The sequence below is a fragment of the Peromyscus eremicus genome, chromosome 17 (assembly GCF_949786415.1).
Source record: "Peromyscus eremicus chromosome 17, PerEre_H2_v1, whole genome shotgun sequence".
Classification (NCBI taxonomy): Eukaryota; Metazoa; Chordata; class Mammalia; order Rodentia; family Cricetidae; genus Peromyscus; species Peromyscus eremicus.
In genome coordinates this window covers 52,876,420-52,900,434 of record NC_081433.1, presented here as the reverse complement: position 1 = coordinate 52,900,434, position 24,015 = coordinate 52,876,420, and the positions used below count along the sequence as shown (strand labels likewise).

The window sequence follows — 24,015 nt, the reverse complement described above, 5'->3', positions numbered from 1 at the left end:
CTTCATCGCTTTCCGGGATCTTTCCCATGGTTGGAGACAGAAGCTTGGGCTACAGTTCTGTTTTCTCTGGGCAGTTTTTAGCGTGTAGGAATCGGGGGACAAAAGCTTACGGAGCTGAGCATGATGATGCACATCTTTAATCCCACCTCTTGGGAGGCAGAGGCAGGCAGATCTGTTTGCGTTTGAAACCAGCCTGGTCTACGTAGACCCAGGGCAGCCAGGGCTACCTGGCTTTTGAGAGACCCTGTCGAACCAAAACAACAAATAGAAGCGTATAGAAATGGTATATATATAGCTGGAGTTTAACATTATAGAGGCTCTGATTCTATTTCTTGGGACATTCGTCCCATCTGGGGATAAAAACACACATTCTCTCTAGGATTTCCAATGTGAAAAAATATGCAGAGCTGTGACGTTCACAATCCTAGCAGTTTAGAGGAGGGTGGCACTACTGTGAACATACTAGATGAGGACTGGGTGCCTGCCGGAGCCCAGTCACTGTCTCCAGGCCCTGGATATGAGACTGACAGAATAGACTTCTCTAGTCATAGACGAGTGGGAAACCAGTGGAGCAACCACATCCGTGATTACGGAGCTCTGTTCGGGGCACTGCAGGGGCGAACAGAGAGGGGAGGGCTGGTGCTCCAGCTTGGTTCAGGTGTAGGATCCAGGTCTTTAAGCCACATCCGTGATTATGGAGCTCTGTTCGGGGCACTGCAGGGGCGAACAGAGAAGGGGAGGGCTGGTACTTCTTCAGCTTGGTTCAGGGGTAGGATCCAGGTCTTTAAAAAACGAGCTAGAGTATGTCAGAGAAATGGAGATGGATTGGGATGGGAAAAGCATGTCAGGAGGGAGGATCAGACTGTACAAATGTAAAGGCTGTGGGGGAGTGGTTGCTCAAGGATTGGAGTATGTCTGTGAGAGTAATAGGAAATGAAGTGGGCAGGGACCGTCAGGAAGGCCTTCAGCTGTGTTAAATATCCTGACCTTTCTTGTGGTGATTAAAGAGCTACTTCCAGGCTTTCATCAGGAGCTGGAAGCCACAATGAGCCTTGCGCTAGAGAAAGATCGTGAGGACTGCTTTGGTTTTGTGCTGATACCTAATGAGCCACCCTGCAATGTAGTGGCACACTCCATACCCATTTTTATCGCGTGTACAATTCAGTGGTCAGACTTCGTGGAGGATGTAGCAGGGGCAGCCTTTTTCTGCTCTCCAGCATGCAAGGCTTCAGCCAGAGTGGTCCAGATGACTAAAAGTGTCTGGCCTGATTTTACTGGAGCAGAAATCTGGGACTTCCTTTCTGTTCCACATGCTCTCTCGTGAATCTTAAATGTCCAAAGTTACCCCTTCATAGACATGTCAGGCTCGAGAGCTGGGGGGTAGTGCTGCTGTCTGTCTGTCTCCAAATCTCATCTGTCTTCTCGCTTCCTCTTTCGTCACTTGCTGGAGGTTTTCGTGGTGTGGTAATTGCTGTAGGTAACCCTGCTTCTTATGTGGCATACATGGCTGTCACAACAAGCTATTCAAGCTATCTATCAAAGGGAAAGTTGCTGGCTTCCTCTGACCCACCCACCTTCAGAAGTCACAGAGTTGCTTCTACTGTACACGCTCTGCTGGTTGCATAGAGATAGTGGAGATTCATTGCGGAAAGTTATTACACAATGGTGTTGAGTCCTCGGAGATGAGACTGACTGGGGGAACCGCAGAAACTAGCTTTCACCATGGCGGTGGTGAGCAGGAGCCCTCCTGTGGCGTGAGTGCCACACAGGGGAGTGTTGAGGTTATGGAAGGAGACTCTGATCCCAGACAGTGGAAGCAGGGGCACAGAACTGAGAGAACTGAACAGCAGTGGATAGAGTTGACAGAGCGTGGACTCTCTTCACTTCGTTATCTTTGGCACCTGGCGCACGGAAGTATTTAGTAAGTCCTTGTTGACAGGATGAATTAAAGACAGATGATAATTAGGGTGCGCACTATTTTTAGCTTCCACAATGTCTCAAAATAACCTGTTTTTGTTTCCAGTAACCATTTGCATATTGCCATACGTTTCCTGCAACCTTTTAAAGATTTATCAGGAAATGTATCCATCCGTCTGGGAGGAAGTTATGTAAAAGGCATTGCCTCTTTATTAGCGGCTTAGTTTCCTCAGAGGAACATGTTGTGTAGTGATGCTCTCCCTGTTGTTTGTGAAAATGGCCAAGTTACTACATTTCAGTGTGTTCTGTTCTGGTAAAGGAGGCCTAACCTATTGCCTAGACCCTGATCTATAAGTATCAAAGTCCAAAATTTGTTTGTAAACCGAAAGAATGAGTTATTTCTAAGGGTGCGTTTATTTGTTCCTTTTCTGTTGCTGGGATCACAAGACTGGACAGAAACAGCACAAAGAAGAAAGAATTCTTTTGGCTCGAGGTTCCAGTGTTCAGGCTCTGTGGAGGCCCACAAAGGTTTCCTAGTGGGATATAAGCTTGCTTTTCCCAGCAGGGCTGCTTTAGAGGATTGCTTGACCATGTGTGTGGTTACTAGGTGATGGGAAAGGGTCTGCACTTGGCTGAGCTGGGGGAGGTCTTTGCTCCACCCCTTGGCATTCCTATAAATAGCCCTTTAGAAGAGATAGAAGGGGCTGGTGGATAATGATCCAGACCCTCCCGAGGCTGTCCTGTGTTTCTGTTTCTCTCCCCTCTGTCCTTCTATCGAAATCTCTTATCCCTCACTCCTCATGAGTACCCTGGGGTAAAATGTGGGAGCTGGTCTCCCAGCTGGCCTCCCACAAGGCTCTCACGACAGGGGGGCATCGTGGAGCAGTAATTGCCTGTTGTGGGGGCTAGGAAGCAGAGGAAGGGGGATGCTAGCACCCTGTGGCCTTCTTCTTCCCCCTACTTATTCCATCTGGGTCCCCAGTCCATGCAAAGGTGGTTAAGATGGGTGGTTCCCCCGTCCCTCAGTTTTTTCTCTCTGGAAACCCCTTCACAGACATACCGAGGAGTATTTCTAAAGCCAGCTACATTAACGGCGAAGATGAATCAGTACATGTGGTGGTGGTTTGAATGAGAATGGCCCCCATAGGTCCAGATATTTAAATACTTGGTGCCCTTTGGTGGAGATGTTTGGGGAATATTTAAAGGTATGGCCTTGTTGGAGGAAGTGAGTCACTGGGGCGAGGGGTGGGTGGGCTTTGAAGTTTCCAAAGACATTCCCAGTTAGTCCTCTGCGCCTCCTGCTTGTGGGTCAGAGTGTAAGCTCTCAGTACCTCTCCAGAGCCGTGCCTGCCTGCCTGCCACTGCCATGCTCTCTGCCGTGATGGTCATGAACTCTAACCCCCTGTACCATGAGCCCCAAATTAAATGTTTTCTTTTACAAGTTGCCTTGGTCATGGTGTTTTGTTGCAGGGTGCGGGGGTTGTCTCTGTGCTTTATTATCCTGGGTGTTTTATTCTAAAGGAGCTTAAGTCTATAATTGGAACTACAGAGAAGAAAGTTGTGTGTTATCATATTCTCACAGCTACCGTTCAGGTTCAGTAAGATTTATGATGACATAGGAGAAACGCTTAGAAAATACGAAATTAAGAGTGCTTATTGAGTGTACACAGAGCCTAATGAAGTACTGACTAGGCTGACATATGTCGGAAGAGAGAGAAGCTAATGCAATGAGTGTCTTGGTGTGTTGCAAGTCAAGACTTCAGAGTTTTGATCCATAGATTCTCAGTGTTAGCAGCGCTGTATAGAAGATATATTTCATGATATTATATCTATATGCTTTGGCATATAACTCATGTTTTTCTCTCTGCATATTTTTAAGGTATTTGAAGCGGTAATAGCCTGGGTAAACCATGATAAGGATGTAAGGCAGGAGTTCATGGCTCGGCTCATGGAACACGTCCGGCTCCCCTTGCTTCCACGGGAGTACTTGGTTCAGGTGAGTGCACACACCGATCATAGGGATACGGATGGACGGACGGACGGACGGCATCTGCAGGCCTGGATGGCAGCATGTAGAGCTCCTCACACCTGGGGAGGGCTTCAGACTACAGAGTGTCGGAAAGAGGACAGTTAGGGCACCTGGCACCTTGGCAGCTCCCTCTGAGCCCATCCCTGTTCCTAGAAAGTGGGTTCCACCCTCTCTCTGGTTCAGGAAAGTATGAGAAGCGTTCTGAGGCGTCATCTGTGCCCCTCTGAGTGCATGTAAATAAATATGCCCAAGTTCTACCCTGCACTAACATCTCCCTACCTTTTTCCTTTAATAGACTCCGCCCAACAGGAGTGGGCTTTTGAGATTTGACCCACTTGCTATTTAATTCTGCTTCGTAATTTCGCAGGGACATGTCTGTGGTTTCTTTATTTCTGAGCTGAAGAAAAGCAGGCTGAAATAAACAGGAATGGATGATTCTTAGTCATCCTTGAAGTATTTTTAATTTGCTCTCCGTTGGCTTATTAGCAGTCTTTTGGGAACATCTCGGCATTTGATTCTGTAGCTGAAACCATTTATAAAAAGACATTTTTGATTAACAAAATCAGGTTTCAGCATCCTAAGGTTTCGTTATTTAACATGGTCCGTGTGGTGTCTAGATACTGTAGTAATTTTAAAAGGGGGAAAAAAGAAGAAGAAGAAGAAGAAGAAGAAGAAGAAGAAGAAGAAGAAGAAGAAGAAGAAGAAGAAGGGAAATCCCCATACTGAGGTTGAGGTTGAGACTTGCCAGGGCAATAAATAATAAATAAAAATAAAAATTGATGTAGGTATAATGTGTTTAAGTATTTCGGTCTCTTTTCATTTGCCCTCCTGTGTTGGAAGAGAATATCATGAACTAATAGCATTTCCTAGCCCAACTGAAAAACCCACTGTTTTTCCCAATAGCCCCAATCAACATCTTTGCATCTTCTGTTCACTTACGTTGGGACACCATGAGTAGGGGCGGGGAGTGAATTCCAAGGGACAGTCCTGAATCCCCAGCCCTGCCTTTCCACCAAGATTTCTTGTCAGATCTTCGGCTTCTTTAAAGACAAGAAATGGGTGGGTGTGACGCTGTCATCTTCGGAGTTAATTTTCTCTGGTTAAGATTGAAGGCCGTCCTTTTCGTTGATGTTTTTCTCTGTAGGTCACATTCCCGAGCAGAAGTGGGTATGGACAGGACAGCGGCTGCTTTCCTTCATTCCCTGTCTGTTTCTGGAGCCGTTTGCTCCTTTCCTAGCTGTTCCCCTCACAGGACTTGTCGGCTTTCTCCCCACAGAGGGTTGAAGAGGAGACACTGGTGAAGAACAGCAGCGCGTGCAAAGATTACCTCATTGAAGCCATGAAGTACCACTTGCTGCCCACAGAGCAGCGCATGCTGATGAAGAGCGTGCGGACCCGGCTGAGGACACCTATGAACCTTCCCAAAGTAGGACCTATTGTTCACAGTTGTGCTTGCCCCATCCAGAGGCCCACAGGAAGCTGTTAATGCTTCTGGTCATCTGAATTTCCATGCCTTGTTGTTTCAGGTTTTTTTTTCTGCATGGGAAATCTGCCTAAGAATGCACCGTAGGATTTATGATTTATTCTCTGTTGACTCCATGCTAAGGATAGGGAATGTTTGATTCATTTAACCTTTTTAAAAAGCATTTTCCAGTTCTTTTTAAGATTTATTATTTTATTTGTGTGTGATATGTGTACACATGAAGGCCAGAAGGAGGCATCAGATTCCTTGGATCTAGGAGTTAAAGGCATTTGTGAGCCACTCAGTATGGGTGCTGGATTCTGAATTGTGCACCTTTGAAAGAGCAGTAAGTGCTGTAAACCACTGAGCCAGCGTTCCAGCCCAGTTTATTTAAACTTGTGTGTGTGTCTATGTGTAGACACACACACGTGCAGGCACCCACAGAGCCCAGAAGAGGGCGTTAGATCCCCTGAAGAGTTACAAGGGGTTGTGAGTTACTCAACATAGATGCTAGGAGCCGGACACGCCTTCTCTGCAGGAGCAGCAAGCACTGTAAACAGCAGAGCCATCTCTAGAGCCCCATCACTTAATCTAAATAAATTCCATGGCATCACACTTCTGGAAGGGAAGACAGTTGGTTTTTGTCTCTTTTGAGTTCCTCTAATTAAAGTAGCAAGTGGCAAAAAGAGAGAAATTAGACTGAACAGCAAGATTTCTGTGTGAGCAAGGTAGTTTCTAACTGAAATTCTGGTGTTTTCTTAGATTTGCATGTTAGGAAGAAATATGATCAATAGCTTGGTCAGTTCCTGCTCCTATTCCTTGTTGTCTACAGTTTAATGGGTCCCTATACTACTACGACTACTTCTTCTTCTCCTCCTCCTCCTCCTCCTCCTTCTTTTTTTTTGTTTTTGTTTTTGGTTTTTTTTTTTTTTGGAGGACAGGGCTTCTCTGTGTAGTTTTGTTGCCTACCCTGGATCTTTTTATAGACCAGGCTGGCCTTGAACTCACAGAGATCCGCCTGCCTCTGTCTCCTGAGTGCTGAGATTAAAGGCGTGTGCCACTGCCGCCTGGCTCCTATACTTCTTCTTTAAAAAATATTTTTTAGACTTTAATTTTTCTTTGTATATATGAGGGTTTTGCATATCTATATCTATTTCTCTCTCTCTCTCTCTCTCTCTCTCTCTCTATATATATATATATATATATATATATATATATATATATATATATATATATATATATATATATCTGTATACCACATACTTGCCTGGTGCTGGCAGAAACCAGGACTTAGTATCTCCTGAAACTATAGAGTTAAAGATGGTTGTGAACTGCCGTGTGGATACTGGGAACCCAACCCAGGGTCCCTGGAACAGCAGCAAGTGAAGTGCTCTTACACACTGAGCCCTCTCTCCAGCCCCAAGTTGCCATTTCATTCATGCTTGTTAGTCTTTCTACATTTTGTGTGTGTGTGTGTGTGTGTGTGTGTGTGTGTGTGTGTGTGTGCATGTGCACACACATGCAGGTGCACACGTGGATGTCAGAGGACAGCTTGGGAGTCCATTCTCTCCTTCCCCTGTGTGGCTCCCAGAGGTTGAACTCACATCCTCAGGCTTGGTGGCAAGCCCCGCCCCTTGCTGAGCCATCTCATCACTGCCCCCCAATTTCAATACTTCATAAATATTTCATATCTGTGAGGGGGGAAATGTAAAAGCCTCCTTAGCTCACATTCCATCCTCTCCTGGCGTCTTCAGCTGTACTGCAGAGAGGCCTTTAGAATGAAGATGAATTCTGTCTCATTTCCAGGCTGTACGTGGCACTTTCGCAGAGCTACAGAGCCCTTGGTAGAATCCTGTCCAGTGTTTTATTTTTCTCTTTGTAGGGCTTAAGCCATCTCTTCAGTTAATTTCTCCCGGGCCTCTTTGGTGTGGCCTCCCTTTCCCACTTTAGATAGCTCCAGATTGTCCATGTTTTAGCTGTTGTTTGTGGTGTGCACATGGATTCATGGAGGTTCTCTGGCATTTCACTTACCCGGGTTTCCCTCCCTTGCCGTGGGACGGGCAGCAGACAGGGCCGACAGTTTGAGCAGCACTGTGACTCGGAGTATGCATCTTCTGGATGCGCCGTCCCTTCTGAGATGTTTGTTTATGCACAGGGCTTTTGGAAAAGGTGCCTGTGTGGGCAGTTTTTCTATGGTACCGTTTATCATTTTACAGTGGTTATACTCAGGGTTTATTCTAAGTAAGTAGGTAGGCATGAAGCAGGTTTAATGTTATCTGCACGTGTATCTTGTAGTAAAGATATCTTTATTGTGATCCCGAAGGGTCAAACGAATACAGAGGAAATTACTCTAAATTCCGATGCAGTCCCACTGTAAATGTGTTTTCTTGTGTTCCTTTCTGACTAGCGCTCACTAATTACACATATGACTTCTTAGTCCCACACATTAGTTTTGCATCCTAGGTAAACTATACGAGGATTGTGTGAAGCATCTCTGTAGTTGGATGTCATAATGAGAAACTGTATGCTTTTCAGATTTATTTTTAATTTTCATGTATGTGTCTGTGTGTATGAATATGCATGTGCATGCCGGTACATGTGAAATCCAGAAGAGGGCATTGATTGGATATTCTGGAGATAGAGTCCCAGGCAGTTGTGTGCCACCCAACTTGGGTGTGGGAACTGAACTCCAGTCCTCTACTGGAGCAGCACATGCTCACAATCACTGAGCCATCTCTCCAACCCCACTGTATGTGTTTTGCTACTGCATACTTCGTTATCTCTGTTAGCGCGTGTCGTGTCCCCCCCCCCCCCCCCCCGCCCTGCTTTTTTTGGTGGAGTAACATGGATGTGTTTCTGGGTGAAGGAAGTTTAAGTGACCTACATTCAGGATAAACTGAATTTCCTTGTCGCCCCGCCTCTCACCTTCCTCCATTGTTTCCTTTAACTTCTCCCTACAGTATCCGCTGTCCCCATCCTGTTGATCCCTGTGTGCTGTGACACACACGTGTGTGGCCCTCAGGTCGGGCTACGTGTCTTTTACGGATAAGTACCGACCCATGATACAAACAGCCCCTGTGCTGATCCCAGCACTCAGGTTTCCCAGTGTCTTCCCTGATGCCCCTGCTCTCTGCCCTCTCCTGCCTGCATCCTGTTTCCTTTCCTCTGATGCTTGGAGGACAAAGCTCTACCCGACTTGGTCTCTGTTGGAGAAGTCAAACGAAGATGTTCCCGCTGTTCTCCTTTCGATGTGAACATAACGAATCTCAGTTTGAGAATTGTGAAATCTATCAGTCAGTGTGCTGATTGAGGATTTTAAAATATTCTGGGGGCTGGAGAGATGGCTCCGTGTTTAAGAGTGCGTACTGCACTTTGCGGAGGACCTGAGTTTGGCACCCAGTACCCTTATCCTCCGGCCTCTGCAGGCATACTCAGTGTCCACAAACCCCCCCCCCCCCACTCAATCATACACATATACACATAATTAAAATTAGAAACAAAATCTTGAAGGTAACTCTATTTTGTTCTGAGATTTGATGTTTGACTCGGTCTTCGTTGAAGACATCATCGAGGACCCTTTCCATCCTGTGTCTTTGTCCGATGGAGCTTTGAGGTTTGAGCACAGGGTTGATCTTGATGGGCCGTGCAAGACCAGTTTTACAGTCTTGCCCCTGCTATTTTATTGTTTGTTTGTTTGGTCTTTTGGTAGTAGGTGTAATGACTTTCTCTCATTCTTACTTATTTGAATTCAGAACTAGAAGAATAAACTGAAATCATGGCACCATTGGTCTGTGCTAAGTGTTAGCACCCTAAGGGTTTTCTGCTTTATTCTGTAACTAACACGGGCTACTCTTTTTTTTTTTTTTTTGAAACTTGGGATTTACTGTGACTCTGGAATCATGCTTTCTGTGTGCACATCTTTCTGTAGTTTTCAGTACAGGTAGGTGATCCTGTGGTCACGGTTACAAACCTCCCATTTTCGTGAGCTTCTCCACATTGGTTTTGTTGTTGTTGTTATTTGTTTGTTTTCAGTATTCGTTTCTCTTATCATGGTCTCTTCTTCCCCCCCAGAGCCCTGCCCAGACTTTAAAGTTTTCCATATGCACTGTGACATTGCTCTGACGTGATAGTTTTTATCCCCCGTTGCCAGAAAGTGCCCTTGTGTGTGGCAAAAGACAGAAGTCCTGTCCATCTCCCAAAGCCTTTGCTCCAGCTCCCCAGGAAACTTCCACTCTCCTTTTCCTGATCCCCAGTTGCAGTTAATGTCATGTGGGTTTTGATCGCTACAATTGCACATTGGCTTTGAATTCCACCCCGGGGTGTTAGTTCCTTGGTGTGGTCTCATGGCAGGCAGCGACCATGTCCTGTGTAATCCCCAGCGTAGTTCTGGGCAGATAGAGATGTGCTTAGTCAGCTGTCCTATTGACTGGAGGAAACTCAGAAGGCCTCTCGTTACATTCTGAGGATGGTTTATATATGGAGTGTCGAGAGAGGCCTCTTTCTATGTTCTCATCCACTCGGGGTACTCTTTTTTCAAACAATTTCTCCATCTATGAATACTTTACTGTCCTCGTGCCGAGTAACACACTTTACTTCCATCTCTTCTGGACTGTAAAAGTCTTAACCTCTGATGACTGCAGCCCCATGACACCCGGCAGCCTTGCCAATGTTGCCCGCCTGCTGTTTTTGCCTTCCATACGACTTTTGCTTGAGGGGCTAGAGGCCTCTTTAAGTTTCTGGAAGCCTGTTTTTAAACTGAATGTGCTCGATGATAGAGTTGCAGTTCTGACGCGTGCCCCTTGCCGATACCGTGGGCACACGTGTTGGTTCGGTTGGCCGCCATTTCCCTCCAGCTCCCTGTGTCCTCTTCGTCCCAACGCCCCTCTTGTCCCTGTCACTGTAGGCTGTCGTCAGTCTCTCCAGTGGGTGACGTCATTGGTTCAAGCACTTACATTTCTTCCCTTTTAGTTGATGGTGGTGGTCGGGGGCCAAGCGCCGAAGGCCATCCGAAGTGTGGAGTGCTACGACTTCAAAGAGGAGCGGTGGCACCAGGTGGCAGAACTACCTTCCAGGAGGTGCAGGGCAGGTGAGCGTGGGCTGGCATGACCAGCTCTCTGCTTCCGGGTCTTTGGGAGCTCTCGGGTCTTATTTCAGTCACTAGAAAAGAAAAAAGAAAAAAAGTCTATTAGAAATGCACGAGGTATTCTGTGCCTCTCATCTCAGCTCTCCAGAGGAGGAGGCAAGAAGATGAGGGGTGCAAGGCCATCCTTTACTACATAGCGAGTTCAAAGCCAGCCTGCACCACATGAGACGTGTTTAAATTGAAGAAGAAGAAGAAGCAGCTTGTGTAAAAGTCTGACTGAAACCCTTCTGTGGAAAGGATAGCAGCTCTTTTTAGTTTTTTGGAGACAGGGTCTATGTGTCTGTGTAGCCCAGGCTGGCCTTGAGCTTCCTGTTCCTTCTGCCTCAGCCTCCCAAGCACTGGGATTGCGAATGTCTTCCATTGTGCCTGGCATCTGTACTGTCTTCTTCATCTGATTTTCTAGGACAGACTGGCGGAGCTGGAAGTTTGCTGACTTACCTTAATGATTTGCTAGTTACCTTAATGCAATACCGAGAGAGAAAACTCTTTAGCCCTGGACCTTTAGTTCTAGGAAGCGTCCAACCAAGCTGCACGCAACAGTCGCTTCCATTCTAGCATGTGTTTTGCAGATGTGTTTTGCAGATGTTATTTGGCCAAAACTACTCAAAAGAAGCAGTTACAAATCTTGAGAATCCCCACTGGGGCTGAAACATGGACCCATGGTTCTCATCCCCCTTTACAGAATGAGTTCTGTAGTGTCATTCCATGCTGGTTGCTTCTTCCCAGCAGAATGTCCTGTGGGATGTTATGTGCCAACATACTCGGAGTTACTTCATTCTGGAAGAGTGAAGGGCCAGGGCTGTAATCCAGTCGTAGAGTTCCTTTTCCTGCCTAGCACATCTGGGGGCCAGGATAGTCATATTCTCTCTCTCCCTCTCCCTCTCTCCCTCTCCCTCTCTTTCTCTTTCTCTCCCTCCCTCCCTGCCTGCCTCTCCTCTCCCTCTCCTCTTTCTCTCTCCTGTCTCTCTCTGTCTGTGTCTGTCTGTCTGTCTGTCTGTCTCTTTCTCTGTATTGGCTACTCTTTAGCTTTGTTTGCTTATGGGGTGCAAGGCCAGGCAAGCACATTACCACCGAGCCACACACACCCCTAGCCCACTAGTTTTCAACGGCCGTGAAAACGTTTTCATCCTAGCAGCAGTGAAGGTCTAGTGCGTAGACTCATGGTGCACTCTGATTTTAGGTTTCTTGGAAACAAAGAGAATTTTTCAAGACCGATTCAGTATTATTTAAAAACTGTCAAAAGAGTTTTGTGTTGTGGCAAACACCGTGGGCTGTGTGGATCACAGCCCGCTTTCAAAGCAGGGCGACTACTGTTGGATGGCGTATTCCTCCTGAGTCGGTGTCTTCCTTCGCAGGCATGGTCTACATGGCTGGGCTTGTCTTCGCTGTCGGTGGTTTCAACGGTTCGCTCAGGGTTCGCACTGTCGATTCCTATGACCCCGTGAAGGACCAGTGGACCAGTGTTGCAAACATGCGGGACCGGAGAAGCACGCTGGGAGCAGCCGTGCTGAATGGATTGCTGTATGCGGTGGGGGGCTTTGACGGCAGCACAGGTAATTTCTTCTCTCCTGCGCGGCTGTTAGAATTAGCATGGTAACCCCGTTGATGGAGCGGATGACGGTAAAATTAGCGTACAGCTGAGTGTTTTTAGTAGGCATTATATTTAGAGCCATTTTAAAATGACACCAAGGATTTCTTTAAAGAACAGTATGGTGAATTTGGGGGCAAGATGATTGTAAGTTTGAGTGTAGCCTTGGCTGCAGCGTGAGAACTTGTCTCAAAACCGTAAATTAACATTTTTTTTCTTTAAAAGATAAGAGTGAAGGCTGGAGGGATGGCTATGTGGTTAAGAGTGCTTGCTGCCCCTTTAGAGAACCAGAGTTTGGTTCCCAGCACTCAGGCAGAGCACCTCACAAACAGCTGTAACTCCAGCACCCTCTTCTGGCCTGAATGAGAACTGCAGTCATGCGCACAAACCCATGCACACACACACACACAAATATTTTAAAATGATGTGACAGTGCAGATTATATAAATTTTGTTTCTTATGCATTAATATCCATCACTCGTCTATGCTTAAAAAGCTTATAAACGGCAACAGCTTGCGTAAAAGCTTCCAATGAAGAAGTCACTCCTACCATGTAATTAGCATGCTCTCCCATTTTCTTCTTTTAATTTTAGCCCAAGATAAAATACCTGATGTTGTTTCCCCTAGTGATACGTGCATAAAAGAGCACGTGTGTCTTTTTGGAAGAGGAGATGAAGGGTATTGTGCTTTCTCGCAGGTTTATCGTCTGTGGAAGCTTACAACATAAAATCCAATGAGTGGTTTCATGTGGCACCGATGAACACAAGGAGGAGCAGTGTGGGTGTGGGCGTAGTTGGAGGTAGGTCTGCCGGGTCCCCCAGGTGGGTGTCTGCAGCTACTCTTGGCTGCTGGATTCCAGGGGCTGTTTCCTCTGGAGATTGAGCATTCCTTGATAAACGGATGGAGGAAAAGCAATGGTTATATATTTTAATTGCTCTCTTTTAAAATGAGCCCATTTATATAAATTAAACTATATAAGCAAGCCCTTTCTGCCTGCTCCCTTCCCCTCTCTCTTTCTTCTTCCTCCCTCCCTCTTTGTGACTACGTAAACCTGTCAACTAATTTTTTTTACCTCACTGGAACTTGAACCCAGATCCTGGACATGTGCTTTATTCCTGAAGCAGCACCCAGCTCTTTCATATGTTCTTATTACAATTGTTGGGGAAACAGTTCAGGTCATTGTACGTCCAAAAGTTTGTGTTCAGACGAGGGCCACTGAACCTTCAAGAGCAGTTGCTAGAGTTAGTTCATCGTTATCCTACTGTGTTCCCAGATGAAGGAAAGCCTTATGTGGTATTTCTTCAGTGTGATTTTTTTCCCCCCTCAGATACTAGCTTAGGCAAATTCATGTTTTTCCAATTCTTCCTCACTGATGGTTAAAAAAAAAAAAAAAAAAGACAGAGTTTTTTACTGTGTAGCTCTGGCTGCCCTAGAACTCACTGTGTAGACCAGGCTGGACTCAAACTCTTAGAACAACCTTCCCCTTCCTCCAGACTGCTAGGATGAAAGTGTGCACCAGCAGTCCCAGCTTTCTGTATACTTTTCAAAGGTGTTTTCAGGGGGCTGGAGAGATGTCTTAGCAGTTACGATCTTCTGCTCGTCCAGAGGACCCGAGTTAGGTTCCTGGCACCCACATTAGGCAGCTCACAATTGCCTGTGACTCCAGCTCCAGGGGCATCCGGTGCCTCTGACCTCTGCGGGCACCTGCATTGGTGTGTGTGTGTGTGTGTGTGTGTGTGTGTGTGTGTGTGATTAATAATAATAAAAATAAAAATAAATCTATTTTAAAAATGTTTTTCTTAAAACGTAATTGAAATGTCATAAAAATTTCCCATTTGGGCCGGGCGGTGGTGGCGGACGCCTTTAATCCCAGCACTCGGGAGGCAGAGCCAGGCGGATCTCTGTGAGTTCGAGGCCAGCCTGGTCTACAAAGCGAGTTCCAGAAAAGGCGCAAAGCTACACAGAGAAACCCTGTCTTGAAAAACCAAAAAAAAAAAAAAAAAAAAAATTCGCATTTGACTCCTATGTATCTGTCACCACAGTTCATTTAAAGCCATATTTCCCTTATTAGTCCCGACTTCCTGTCACTATGTACATTTCTCTCTTCTAGACATTTTATGTAAATGAAATCATAGAGCATGTTTACGCCTGGCTTTTCTCATTTAGCATGTTGTTTTTAATGTCACTCATGGTGTACATTAATACTTAATCCATGACGTAGTGTTAGTACCTCATAGCTTTGTCTTGCCAGGCCTTTCATTGCATTCTGTTTAGCATTCTGGTACTGCTTTTCTTTTCTTTCTTTTTCTAATGTATATGGGTCTTTTGCCTGCATGTGTGTCTGTGCACTGTGTCCGTGCAGTGTCCGTGGATGTCAGATCCCCTGGAACTGAAGTTGGAGATGGTTGTGAGCCGCCGGGTGGGGGGCTAGGGCTCGAACACGGGTCCTTTAGAAGAGCAGCCAGTGCTCTTGACTATTGAGCCATCTGTCTAGGCCCGCTGCTCCTCACTCTTGATTTAACTCCCAGCTGACTAGGATAACTGGTATTTCTGTTTTCCAGGATGTTGTCCGTGAATCAGCTAGTGTTATCTAAAGTCATGAGTGTACTGTCATCAGTGCTGTCAATCAGATCACAGATGGAAATGTAAAACATGCAAGAAAGAGTGCATCCTCTATTCCATGCTCTCTTTCTAATGTGATTTGGTCATTCCACGTGTTAACCATTTGGCAAGACTATAGTATATTCTAAAAATTAGGAATACTTTAAGGGGAAGCTCTGTTACCACAGAGCACGATATATTAATATTTTATGATGAGGAAAATAGGTTATTTATTGGGGCTTCTTTGTGGTCCCGTTGTCTAGGTTTGCTCTATGCCGTGGGGGGTTACGATGGAGCTTCCCGCCAGTGTCTCAGCACAGTAGAATGCTATAATGCCACTGCAAACGAGTGGACCTACATAGCCGAAATGAGCACCAGGCGGAGTGGAGCGGGTAAGTAGAAGCCCCGGTCAGCAACCGAGGGGAAATACTGATGGGCGTCTGTGCATGGGGTTTGAAAATGCGTGTGGCTTTTACTGGCTCTCCTAAGTGCTTTTAAGCGGCAGTGATAAATAGCACGTCCATGCATTTTTACAGAGTAAAAGGCTCCGAGTGCTGAAAAGCTCCTCTGCATTAGTTACATAATGTCATTTTGTCATTCCTTTGAGGTTTTGGTTTTTTGCAAGTGCTTCTTTGGAAGTTGTTCAGTAAGCAGGTCTTTTCACGGCTGTTTCTTTCAGAGTATAAGCTTTCGCAGACTGGACGCTTCGAAGGGTTGCTTGTGAGAGGATTTTGTTAAAGGGCTTTGCGTCTGTCCCTCCTGTTTGACTTTCTTCTCTTATTAGAGTAACCGTTCTTCCCAGGGTCCTTCCCAGTCCATTCCCTTCTGCTTCTGCAGTGGTGGGCTTTCCTGATAGTGTCCTTCCCACGAGTTAGGACTTCAGAGTTTCATCTGCAGCCATCTGCGTCTGCCGCACTGTCCTGCAAGGTTCTTGCCTGCTCTGCTCTACTGTAATTTGCTTGGTTGTGTTTTATAGGTGTTGGCGTCCTAAACAACTTATTATATGCTGTAGGAGGTCATGATGGTCCTTTAGTGCGAAAAAGTGTGGAAGTATATGACCCCACCACCAACGCCTGGAGGCAGGTTGCAGATATGAACATGTGCAGAAGAAATGCAGGTATCTGTTGAACCCAAGGTTGTGCTGTCTGTGCTGCATTTTTAGAGACGTTTTCCTCGTTTCCCCTGCCTATTTTCCATTGTTCATTTGATAATTTCATTCCCTGATAGTCTTTGAGGGTTTCCAGTGCAAAAGCTTATTTAGGAAGCCCTTAAAAGTGAACACCTAGAGCTGGAGCACAGCTCAGTGCAGTGAACACCTGGGTTAGACCACAGCTCAGTGCAGTGAACACCTGGGCTGGAGCACAGCTCAGTGCAGTGAACACCTGGGCTGGAGCACAGCTCGGTGCAGTGAACACCTGGGCTGGAGCACAGCTCGGTGCAGTGAACACCTGGGCTGGAGCACAGCTCGGTGCAGTGAACACCTGGGCTGGAGCACAGCTCGGTGCAGTGAACACCTGGGCTGGAGCACAGCTCGGTGCAGGTGCAGTGAACACCTGGGCTGGAGCACAGCTCGGTGCAGTGAACACCTGGGCTGGAGCACAGCTCAATGCAGTGGTACAGCACTTGCCTCACGTGTATAAGACCCAGGGTTTGGTCTCTAGCACCACCAAATTCATTTTTTTTTTTTTAACAATTTAAGAATCCAGATATGGTGGCTCATGTCTGTAATCCTAGGATTTGGGGTGCTGAAGCAGGAGGATTGCTGTGGGTTTGAGGATATGTAGAGGGTTCCAGGACAGCTTGGGCTGGCTACAGAATAAGGCCCTGTCTCAAAACAGACAAACACATATAAGACGTATTTGGTAGAATGCTTGCCTAGTGTTTGTGAGGCCCAGGGTTCCATCACTAGGGCCACATAAATCGGGCGTTGTGGTCAATGCTTTTAACCTAAGCAGTCCAGTGATGAAGGTGGTAGCAGGAGGCTCAGAAGTCCAAGGTCATTGTGTGTGTGTGTGTGTGTGTGTGTGTGTGTGTGTGTGCGCGCACGCACAAGCACACTGCAGTGTGATGCCTTGCCTGGTATCTAGAATATAGCATGTTGTTTCTATACTTTGGAGACCTTATATTCTATAGCAGCTTTTGGTGATGTTTGGCTGATGAGATTGCTGGTAGACCCCTCTTAATTTGATACCTGAATTCACTCATTTTCAATGTAAACATTTTTGAGTGCCTGTCACATATCACATGCTAGTGAGCTCAGTTCTTAGTGAACCGGCCCAGTTGGGTAAACATCAACAGCGGTAGAAGCTACTTGAACCAGATGTAATGGAGCACACCTGTAGTGCCAGCACTGGGAGGTAGAGGTGAGAGGATCCTTGGGTTCCAGCCAGTCCGGGCTATGTAACAAGATTTTTACAAACAAATCAAATTATTATCTGTATCTGGGGGGGACGTCTGAAGAGCTTGCCTTGATTTAATGTAGTTCGGGATTCATAAAGAGACCTGTAGCCACAACAAAAATAACTTTAATACCGAGGTCTTGGAGGTCAGAGTGCTGCAGTCATGTTTTTCCCACAGACATTTTGAGAAAAGGGTTTAGCTGCAGGTGCGTTTCACATTGTGTGAACATCAGACTTACATAATCCAAGATGTTAGAGGCCAGTTACACCATGCGGCTGCTTGATGCAATAAAAAACAAAAACCACAGTTGACGTAAACTGTATGGGGCTGCTGCCTGGGCAACTCTCCATTGTTTACGGTACATGTTTCTTTGATGCGTAGAAGGATGTTCTTCAAAATAACTATAAAATACATAAAGTAGTAGCACGGCTATGTACCACGAAGCATCATGTATGCAGTGTTTTCACACAGAGGGAAGTGCTGTGGGTGTGTTTGCACCAGCATTACCAGACATGTGCTACCGTGTCGGGCTAGCTGCCCCAGGCTACAGCATCATCGATGGTAGGACTTCCCCATCTCTGTTATACTCTCATGGGATCAGCACTCTATAGCCTGCCCGTGCCTGAGCTGAACTTACATGGCATATGACTGTACTTAAACGATTCCTGAGAGGGAAATGCCAGTCCTCTGCCCTCCCCATAGTCTAAATTCCTGGTGATTCCCAAGGTTTGCCGTGTACGGTTGAATTTCGTTGCTAGATGCACTCCCTAAAAAAATGCTTTTGGTTTGTTTGTCTTGTTTTCTTTGTGGCCAGAGGGGAACACAAAGTACAGGACAGGAAGGACTGTCCATAGCAGAGCAGAATTTATAATTAACTATTCGGCCGTGCACTTTACCCGGTCGGTTGCATTTGGTAAGATATGACAAGTGTTTCAGCAAGAGATAATCTGGAGGCATTGCAGCACCCTGTGCTTGATCCAGGGTGTGCATATTTGGCATTGGAAACGTTGGGTAACCTTCAGTCTGTGTTTCTCAGCATCTCATAAGCTCTGTCCAGACTCTTTTCTTTTTCTACGATAAAGGCCTTCTCCAGGTGCCTCTGGGGAAGAGAGGGCTCATCTGGCAAGGAGGGGGAAGGGCATGTGCTAATTACTCATGGGGAAAGATGAGGGTACCACAGGAGTTTGAGTTAGCAACCAGTTTACAAGCCAGATCTCAGAAGTTTTCATAAGCGCGGTAAACTATATATATATATATAAAAATCTAGGCATGGTAGCACATCCCTGTAATCCCAGCACTGGGGAGATGAAGGAGAAAAAAAAATCTTGCATCCCAGGCTGCTCTGCGTGACAGACCCAAACGGCCAAGTGCCTGAGGGAAGTCTGTCTTTTTGGCAAGGTGGTTTGGTTCCCAGCTGCCTAAAGGACTGGTGTGACTCAGTGCATTAATGAACTTATGACATTAGAAGGGATGGCCGTCCTGCTCGAGTGGGTGCAGAAACTGGCCTCCTCTGCAGTGGGGTGCTCTTTCACCTGGGAGCCCCTCGTAGATCTGTGGAGGGGCTCCACAAGCATGGCCCTGAGCTCACTGGGCCATCCAGGCCTCTTGGATGTCTTCACCATCAATTGTTGTCTGTCAGTGAGTTAGCATGGACTCGTGTACACATGCAGACCTCAAGGAACTTGTATGTGGCTTCTGCTTCTAAGTAGTTTTAATTGCTTGAAAGCAGTATGAGTTTGACCCTTGGGAAGAGACTAGAATAGTAAGAGTCTGAGCAGAAGAGAGAAAGAAGGCTCACTCCATGTTAGTGTAGTTTTGAATATGCATTTTTTGAATACTTATTTTGGAAATTTCAGACAGTTGTGTGTTCGAGGCTAGGTCTCACTGCAGACCAGGTTAGCCCCAAACTTGCTATTCTCCTGGACCCAAGTGCTGGGAGCTCAGGTATATGTATGCTGCCATGCCTGGCTTAGGTTCTTTACTTAAAAATAATTCAGTTGATTTAACAAAAATTTCATTTTATGTGTGTGGGTGTTTTGCCTGCATGTGTGCCTGTACGCCACTGGTATGTCTGGTACCCGTGGAGGCCAGAAGAGGGCATAGGATCCCCTGGAACTGGAGTTACAGACAGCTGTTACCACAGCTGCCATGCAGGTGCTGGGAGTTGAACCCAGGTCCTCTGGGAGAGCAGCCAGTGCTCTCAACGGCCGAGCCATCTCTCCAGCCCTAAACAAAATTAAGTTGAAATACAGTGTTTACCTCTGAAGTTTTCTTTTTAAAAAAATCTATCGTAAATAATTCTATGAATAGTCAAACATACAGATGCTTTTTGTTCCTCATTTTAAACAACTCTCGGTGACGAAGGATTAGATAAACATGGTTTTACACACGTGGAAATGTGTGCAACCATTAAGATTATGCAGATCAATATTGCTTTGGAGAAATGTTCAAGGTATGGTGTTTGTCAGACTAAGTAGATTATGTAAGCCAGGCTCACATGGGCAGCCCCAGCACTCACAGTGGGGTTACCATGACTCTAGTCCCATCTGAGCTACAGAGTGAATTTGAGGCCATTCTGGCTGGGCTACAGAGTGAGAGCTTATCTCAAAAAGAGAAGAAAAAGTAATTTAGGTGTAATGGTGCAGTCCTGTAATCCTACCACTTATGAGGTGGAGACAGAATCGGGAGTTAAAATCACATGGCTACATAATGAGTTCAAGGCAAATTGAGACCCTGCCGACTCTAGAAGAATAAAGTAAAATTTGTATTACTTGTTTGGAGTTAAGAAAAGTGTGTATGTTGTCTGTAGTAGAGATCAATATTTTAAAAGTTGTTCTAGAAGCTTTTGAACTTTCGAAAAGCCAAATAAAAGTTATTCTAGTAACCAAATAAATACTTTTGCTTTCCCCACCTCCTCTTTTAAACACAGGGGTTCAGTTTGTCGCCCAGGTTGCCCGAGAACCATCTTCCTGCCTCAGCCTCCAGAGTGCTAGGATTACAGCATAAGCCACCGTTCTCTTTTTCTTTGGCAATGCCCGAGATTAATCCCAGCACCTCATACATACTCGGAAAGTGCTCTGCTACTGAACTACAACCCCAGATCCATTTAGAGAAAACAAAATAGCTTAGCTATCCGATGTAAAACTTGAATTGCGAATCATTTGCCTACTAGGCAACTGCTCTACCACTGAGCTATATAGCCCTGGCACTCATGTCAGCCGTCGGTTAATAATATTTTCTTAGAGTTTCCTAAAAAGCTGACATTGAGAACCTTTTACCACTTTGACTGTGCCCCCCCCTCCTCCCTCCCTCCCTCCTGCTCTCCCTCTCTCCCTCCTCTTAATGAGGATTGAAATACCTTCTAACCTACCAATGAAGCTGTTGTGGGGATTACGTGAGTTAGTCATATCTAAAGCAGCTACTGCAGTCATGGTGCACACGATAATGGCGCACAGTAGGAGCTTTGCTCCTGCACAGAGTAGGTCTCACATGTCGTCATCCCCTCCTCCGCCCCCTGTTATTGTATCAAGCTTGTATCAGCTGAGAAAACATGTGGGGCTTGTTTGTACTCGCCTGAATGTTGGAAGTAACTGTTTTCTGTCTGCATAACTTTTCAAGGTGTGTGTGCAGTGAACGGTCTGTTATATGTTGTCGGAGGAGATGACGGTTCCTGTAACTTGGCTTCGGTAGAGTATTATAATCCCACAACAGATAAATGGACAGTGGTGTCCTCTTGTATGAGCACGGGGAGAAGCTATGCAGGTACGGTTACTTCGTTCTTTATCTCCCGGCGTACAGGTGACATCCTTGTGACGTAGCCCATTTTCTTGTAAGAAGGAAATCTTCTATATCGTGTGCTTGAACAGTGTACCTTCAATGTGCGTATTGACAGTAAAGCACAATCGTTCTCATAATGTAATACTTCAAATACCTAATCTACAGCTCAAAATATTTAATAAATTTCGATGATTAAAAGCAGTATATGGTGAAGAGCAGTTCACTGTGCAGCAAGGGTTTAATTCCTTATCCAAGAAGTGTGACTAAGGGGCTAGCAAGAGCGTTCATCTGGCAAAGGCTCTTGCCGAGCCTGGTGACCTGAGTTCAGTCCCTGGGACCTCCACGATGGAAGGAGCAGAGTGACCCCCCGCAAGTTGTCTTCTTATGTCTAAATATGTGCTGTGACACATTCAAGTCATTAATTAGAAGCAAGTTTGATTATCTCAGTGCGTTGCCCGGGAGGCATGGTAGAATGCCTTACTTCAGTATACCATTGGTTGAATAACATAATTTCTGCCCCATTATCTTAAGAAGGAAAATTATAATAATCTTTAATATAATGAAGTCTTTACAACTACATATTATATATTTACTAATTTTGATGATGTTGTAAGTATCAGAATGTAACATAGTTACTATAATACTTGAAGGGGGGGAATTCATTTTTACTAATTAACCATCACTGCTGTATATCCGTCTTCCAAAAATGACACCTTACAGGAAACTATATAGCAGGATCCCAGAATAAAATGATGTAGTATTAGGGAAAAAAATTTCCAACGACTTTATTGAGTCATGACATAGAACAGCTGTTGTGTATTTTAGGGTACATCTCTGTTGGCACTCATACATACCCACAAGACCATCACCACCATCAAGATGATGGACATATCCACCCTCCAGTAGGTTTTCTGACCCTTCAAGTATTAGGTACAATTTGTTACTTTCTGACTAAAGCAAATTCTCCCCAATAATATCTTCAAAGGAAAAAAAAAAGTTCTAGGCCAAGAAGTCTGATATAGAATTTATTCACATCTAAGCAGGCCTTTCACAGCCATATATGTTAAAATGGTCCAGTAAGGGGCTGGAGAAATGGCTCAGGGTTAAGAGTGCTTACTACTTTTACAAAGACCTCCAGCCCCAGGACAGCCAATCACCTCTTCTGCAATCTTTGGGCATCGGAACTCACATGTGCGTGGAACCATACTCAGGCACACACATATAATCATAATTAGGTGATGACAATAAGTCTTTTTTGTTTGTTTGCTTTTGAGACAGGGTTTCTCTCTGTAGCTTTGGTGCCTAAATAAGTCCTTTTTTTTAAAGAATAAACTTTATTTTAAAAAGAAGAAGAAGAAAATGATAAACACTGGAGAGGTAGTGCAGCTGTTGAGAGCAGTTGTTGCATTTGCATGGGACCTAGGTTCAGTTCCCAGCACCCCTGTGGTGTGTTCACAACCATCCCTAACCCAGTACTGGGCGATCCATGCCCTTCTCTGACTTCTGAGTTCACTAGGCATGGATGTGGTGCACATGCAGACAAAACACTCATGCACATAAAATAAAGTAAACAAATCTACTTGTTTTCATTCTATTTTATTTTATATGTGTGTGGTTGTTTTGCCTGCATGCATGTCTGCACACTGCATGCCCGCCTGGTGTCCACATTGGCCAGAAGAGGGCATCAGATCCCCTGGAACTGGAGTTACAGATTGCTTTGATTCCCCCATGTGGGTGCTGGGAATTGAACCCAGGTCCTGCAGAAGAGCACTCAGTGCTCTTCACCACTGGGCCATCTCTCCAGCCTGAGCAAATCTAATTTTTAAAACGTGGTGCTTGTCACCTGGAGGAAAGGCACTCAGAAGCTGCCGCCTGTGGCTTTCGCAGTACAGAATTCTGGATTTTCTCAAAGGCACAGAACGTTGCCTGTGACATGTTTTGTTTCTTCATTCCTTCGTACAGGGGTCACAGTTATTGATAAACCATTATGAGCCCCAGAGGATATTTTCAGCGTACCTATACATGAGAAACTGCCGTCGACAAGTATTTATGAGGTGACTGAGGGCCTAGGGCTTCTCCACTTTACGTCTTCTGCACTTTACGTCTCAGCAGAGGACGAGACCATCTGCCTTTAGAGGCCTCGGATAACGAAGATTATTTTTGGTAGAAGCACCGTGTAGGCTTTCTCTGCACCGAGCAGCCGCTGACTGACTTAACAAGAGACCTCGACCACAGTCCCTGCTCTGTGGTCTTTAGGCAGCACTCGCTTTCATATAAACCCGTTCTTATCAGCCTCGAGTGACTACGGGATTATTTTGTGAAAGAGAATAACGTTAACGTGTGTTCTTGTAAAATTAAGTTTTATCTTTATTCTTCCTCCTGAAAAATCTCTACTGGGAACAGAGACTCTTTGGACAGAATAAAATCTATGTAAGTATGCAACACAGTTGAGAGATGAAACTGTCTGCTTTTATAAATATCTTTGATTACATGAATATAATAAATTGTGTGCATATAAATGTGTGTCTATATGCTTTCCTTTAAATATGTTTGAAAAGATGTTTGAAACTTGATTATCTATTTATAATTGGCACAGTACTTTGAATTCTGCCAGTACTACATTGTAAAACAGAGTTGTATTTTTTGATATTTAACAATGCTTAACACTTAAAAACGCCACTTCTGAGGAATGAACATGGTGTAACACACTTTAAGATGTGTGATGCCAAACTTTTTTAAATAAAATATAAATTATGCTTATTTATTATTTTCTTCAGTTTAATCTTGGTCATGTTTTGGTGTGTGTTTTTAATTTTTTTTTTCTTAAAAGTAACACCTTTGGCATGAACATACCTGCAGGTTTTTGATGAATATAATGAATGTATGGAATTCAACTGAATTTGCATGGTCTTAAGAATTCTTTCTGTGTGTATAAATTTAGCTGCTATTAATGGAAGAGAAAGCTTTCTGTGAGTAACCATGTGTATTGAGCAGATAGTTTTTCTGAGATCTTCGATTAATCTCTTTAAAGATGACCAACATGTGTCTTTCTTGAATTATCTTTGAATAAAAGTTTGTATATTATTTGTTTCACAATG

At 45.1% G+C, this 24,015-nt stretch overlaps 1 protein-coding gene across 2 annotated transcripts in view; it reads left to right on the top strand.

The window, feature by feature from the left end:
- The window catches only part of Klhl2 (kelch like family member 2), a 109,967-nt gene extending 85,952 nt beyond the window's left edge, over positions 1-24,015 (top strand). For both annotated transcript variants that reach the window (XM_059244512.1, XM_059244513.1), the window contains 9 exons: positions 3,797-3,913; positions 5,223-5,372; positions 10,377-10,494; positions 11,907-12,104; positions 12,837-12,938; positions 15,004-15,132; positions 15,717-15,857; positions 20,759-20,902; positions 22,880-24,015. In XM_059244512.1, coding sequence (XP_059100495.1) covers positions 3,797-3,913; positions 5,223-5,372; positions 10,377-10,494; positions 11,907-12,104; positions 12,837-12,938; positions 15,004-15,132; positions 15,717-15,857; positions 20,759-20,902; positions 22,880-22,908 — 1,128 coding nt within the window. In that variant the 3' untranslated portion in view covers positions 22,909-24,015. The remainder of the gene's footprint in view (positions 1-3,796; positions 3,914-5,222; positions 5,373-10,376; positions 10,495-11,906; positions 12,105-12,836; positions 12,939-15,003; positions 15,133-15,716; positions 15,858-20,758; positions 20,903-22,879) is intronic.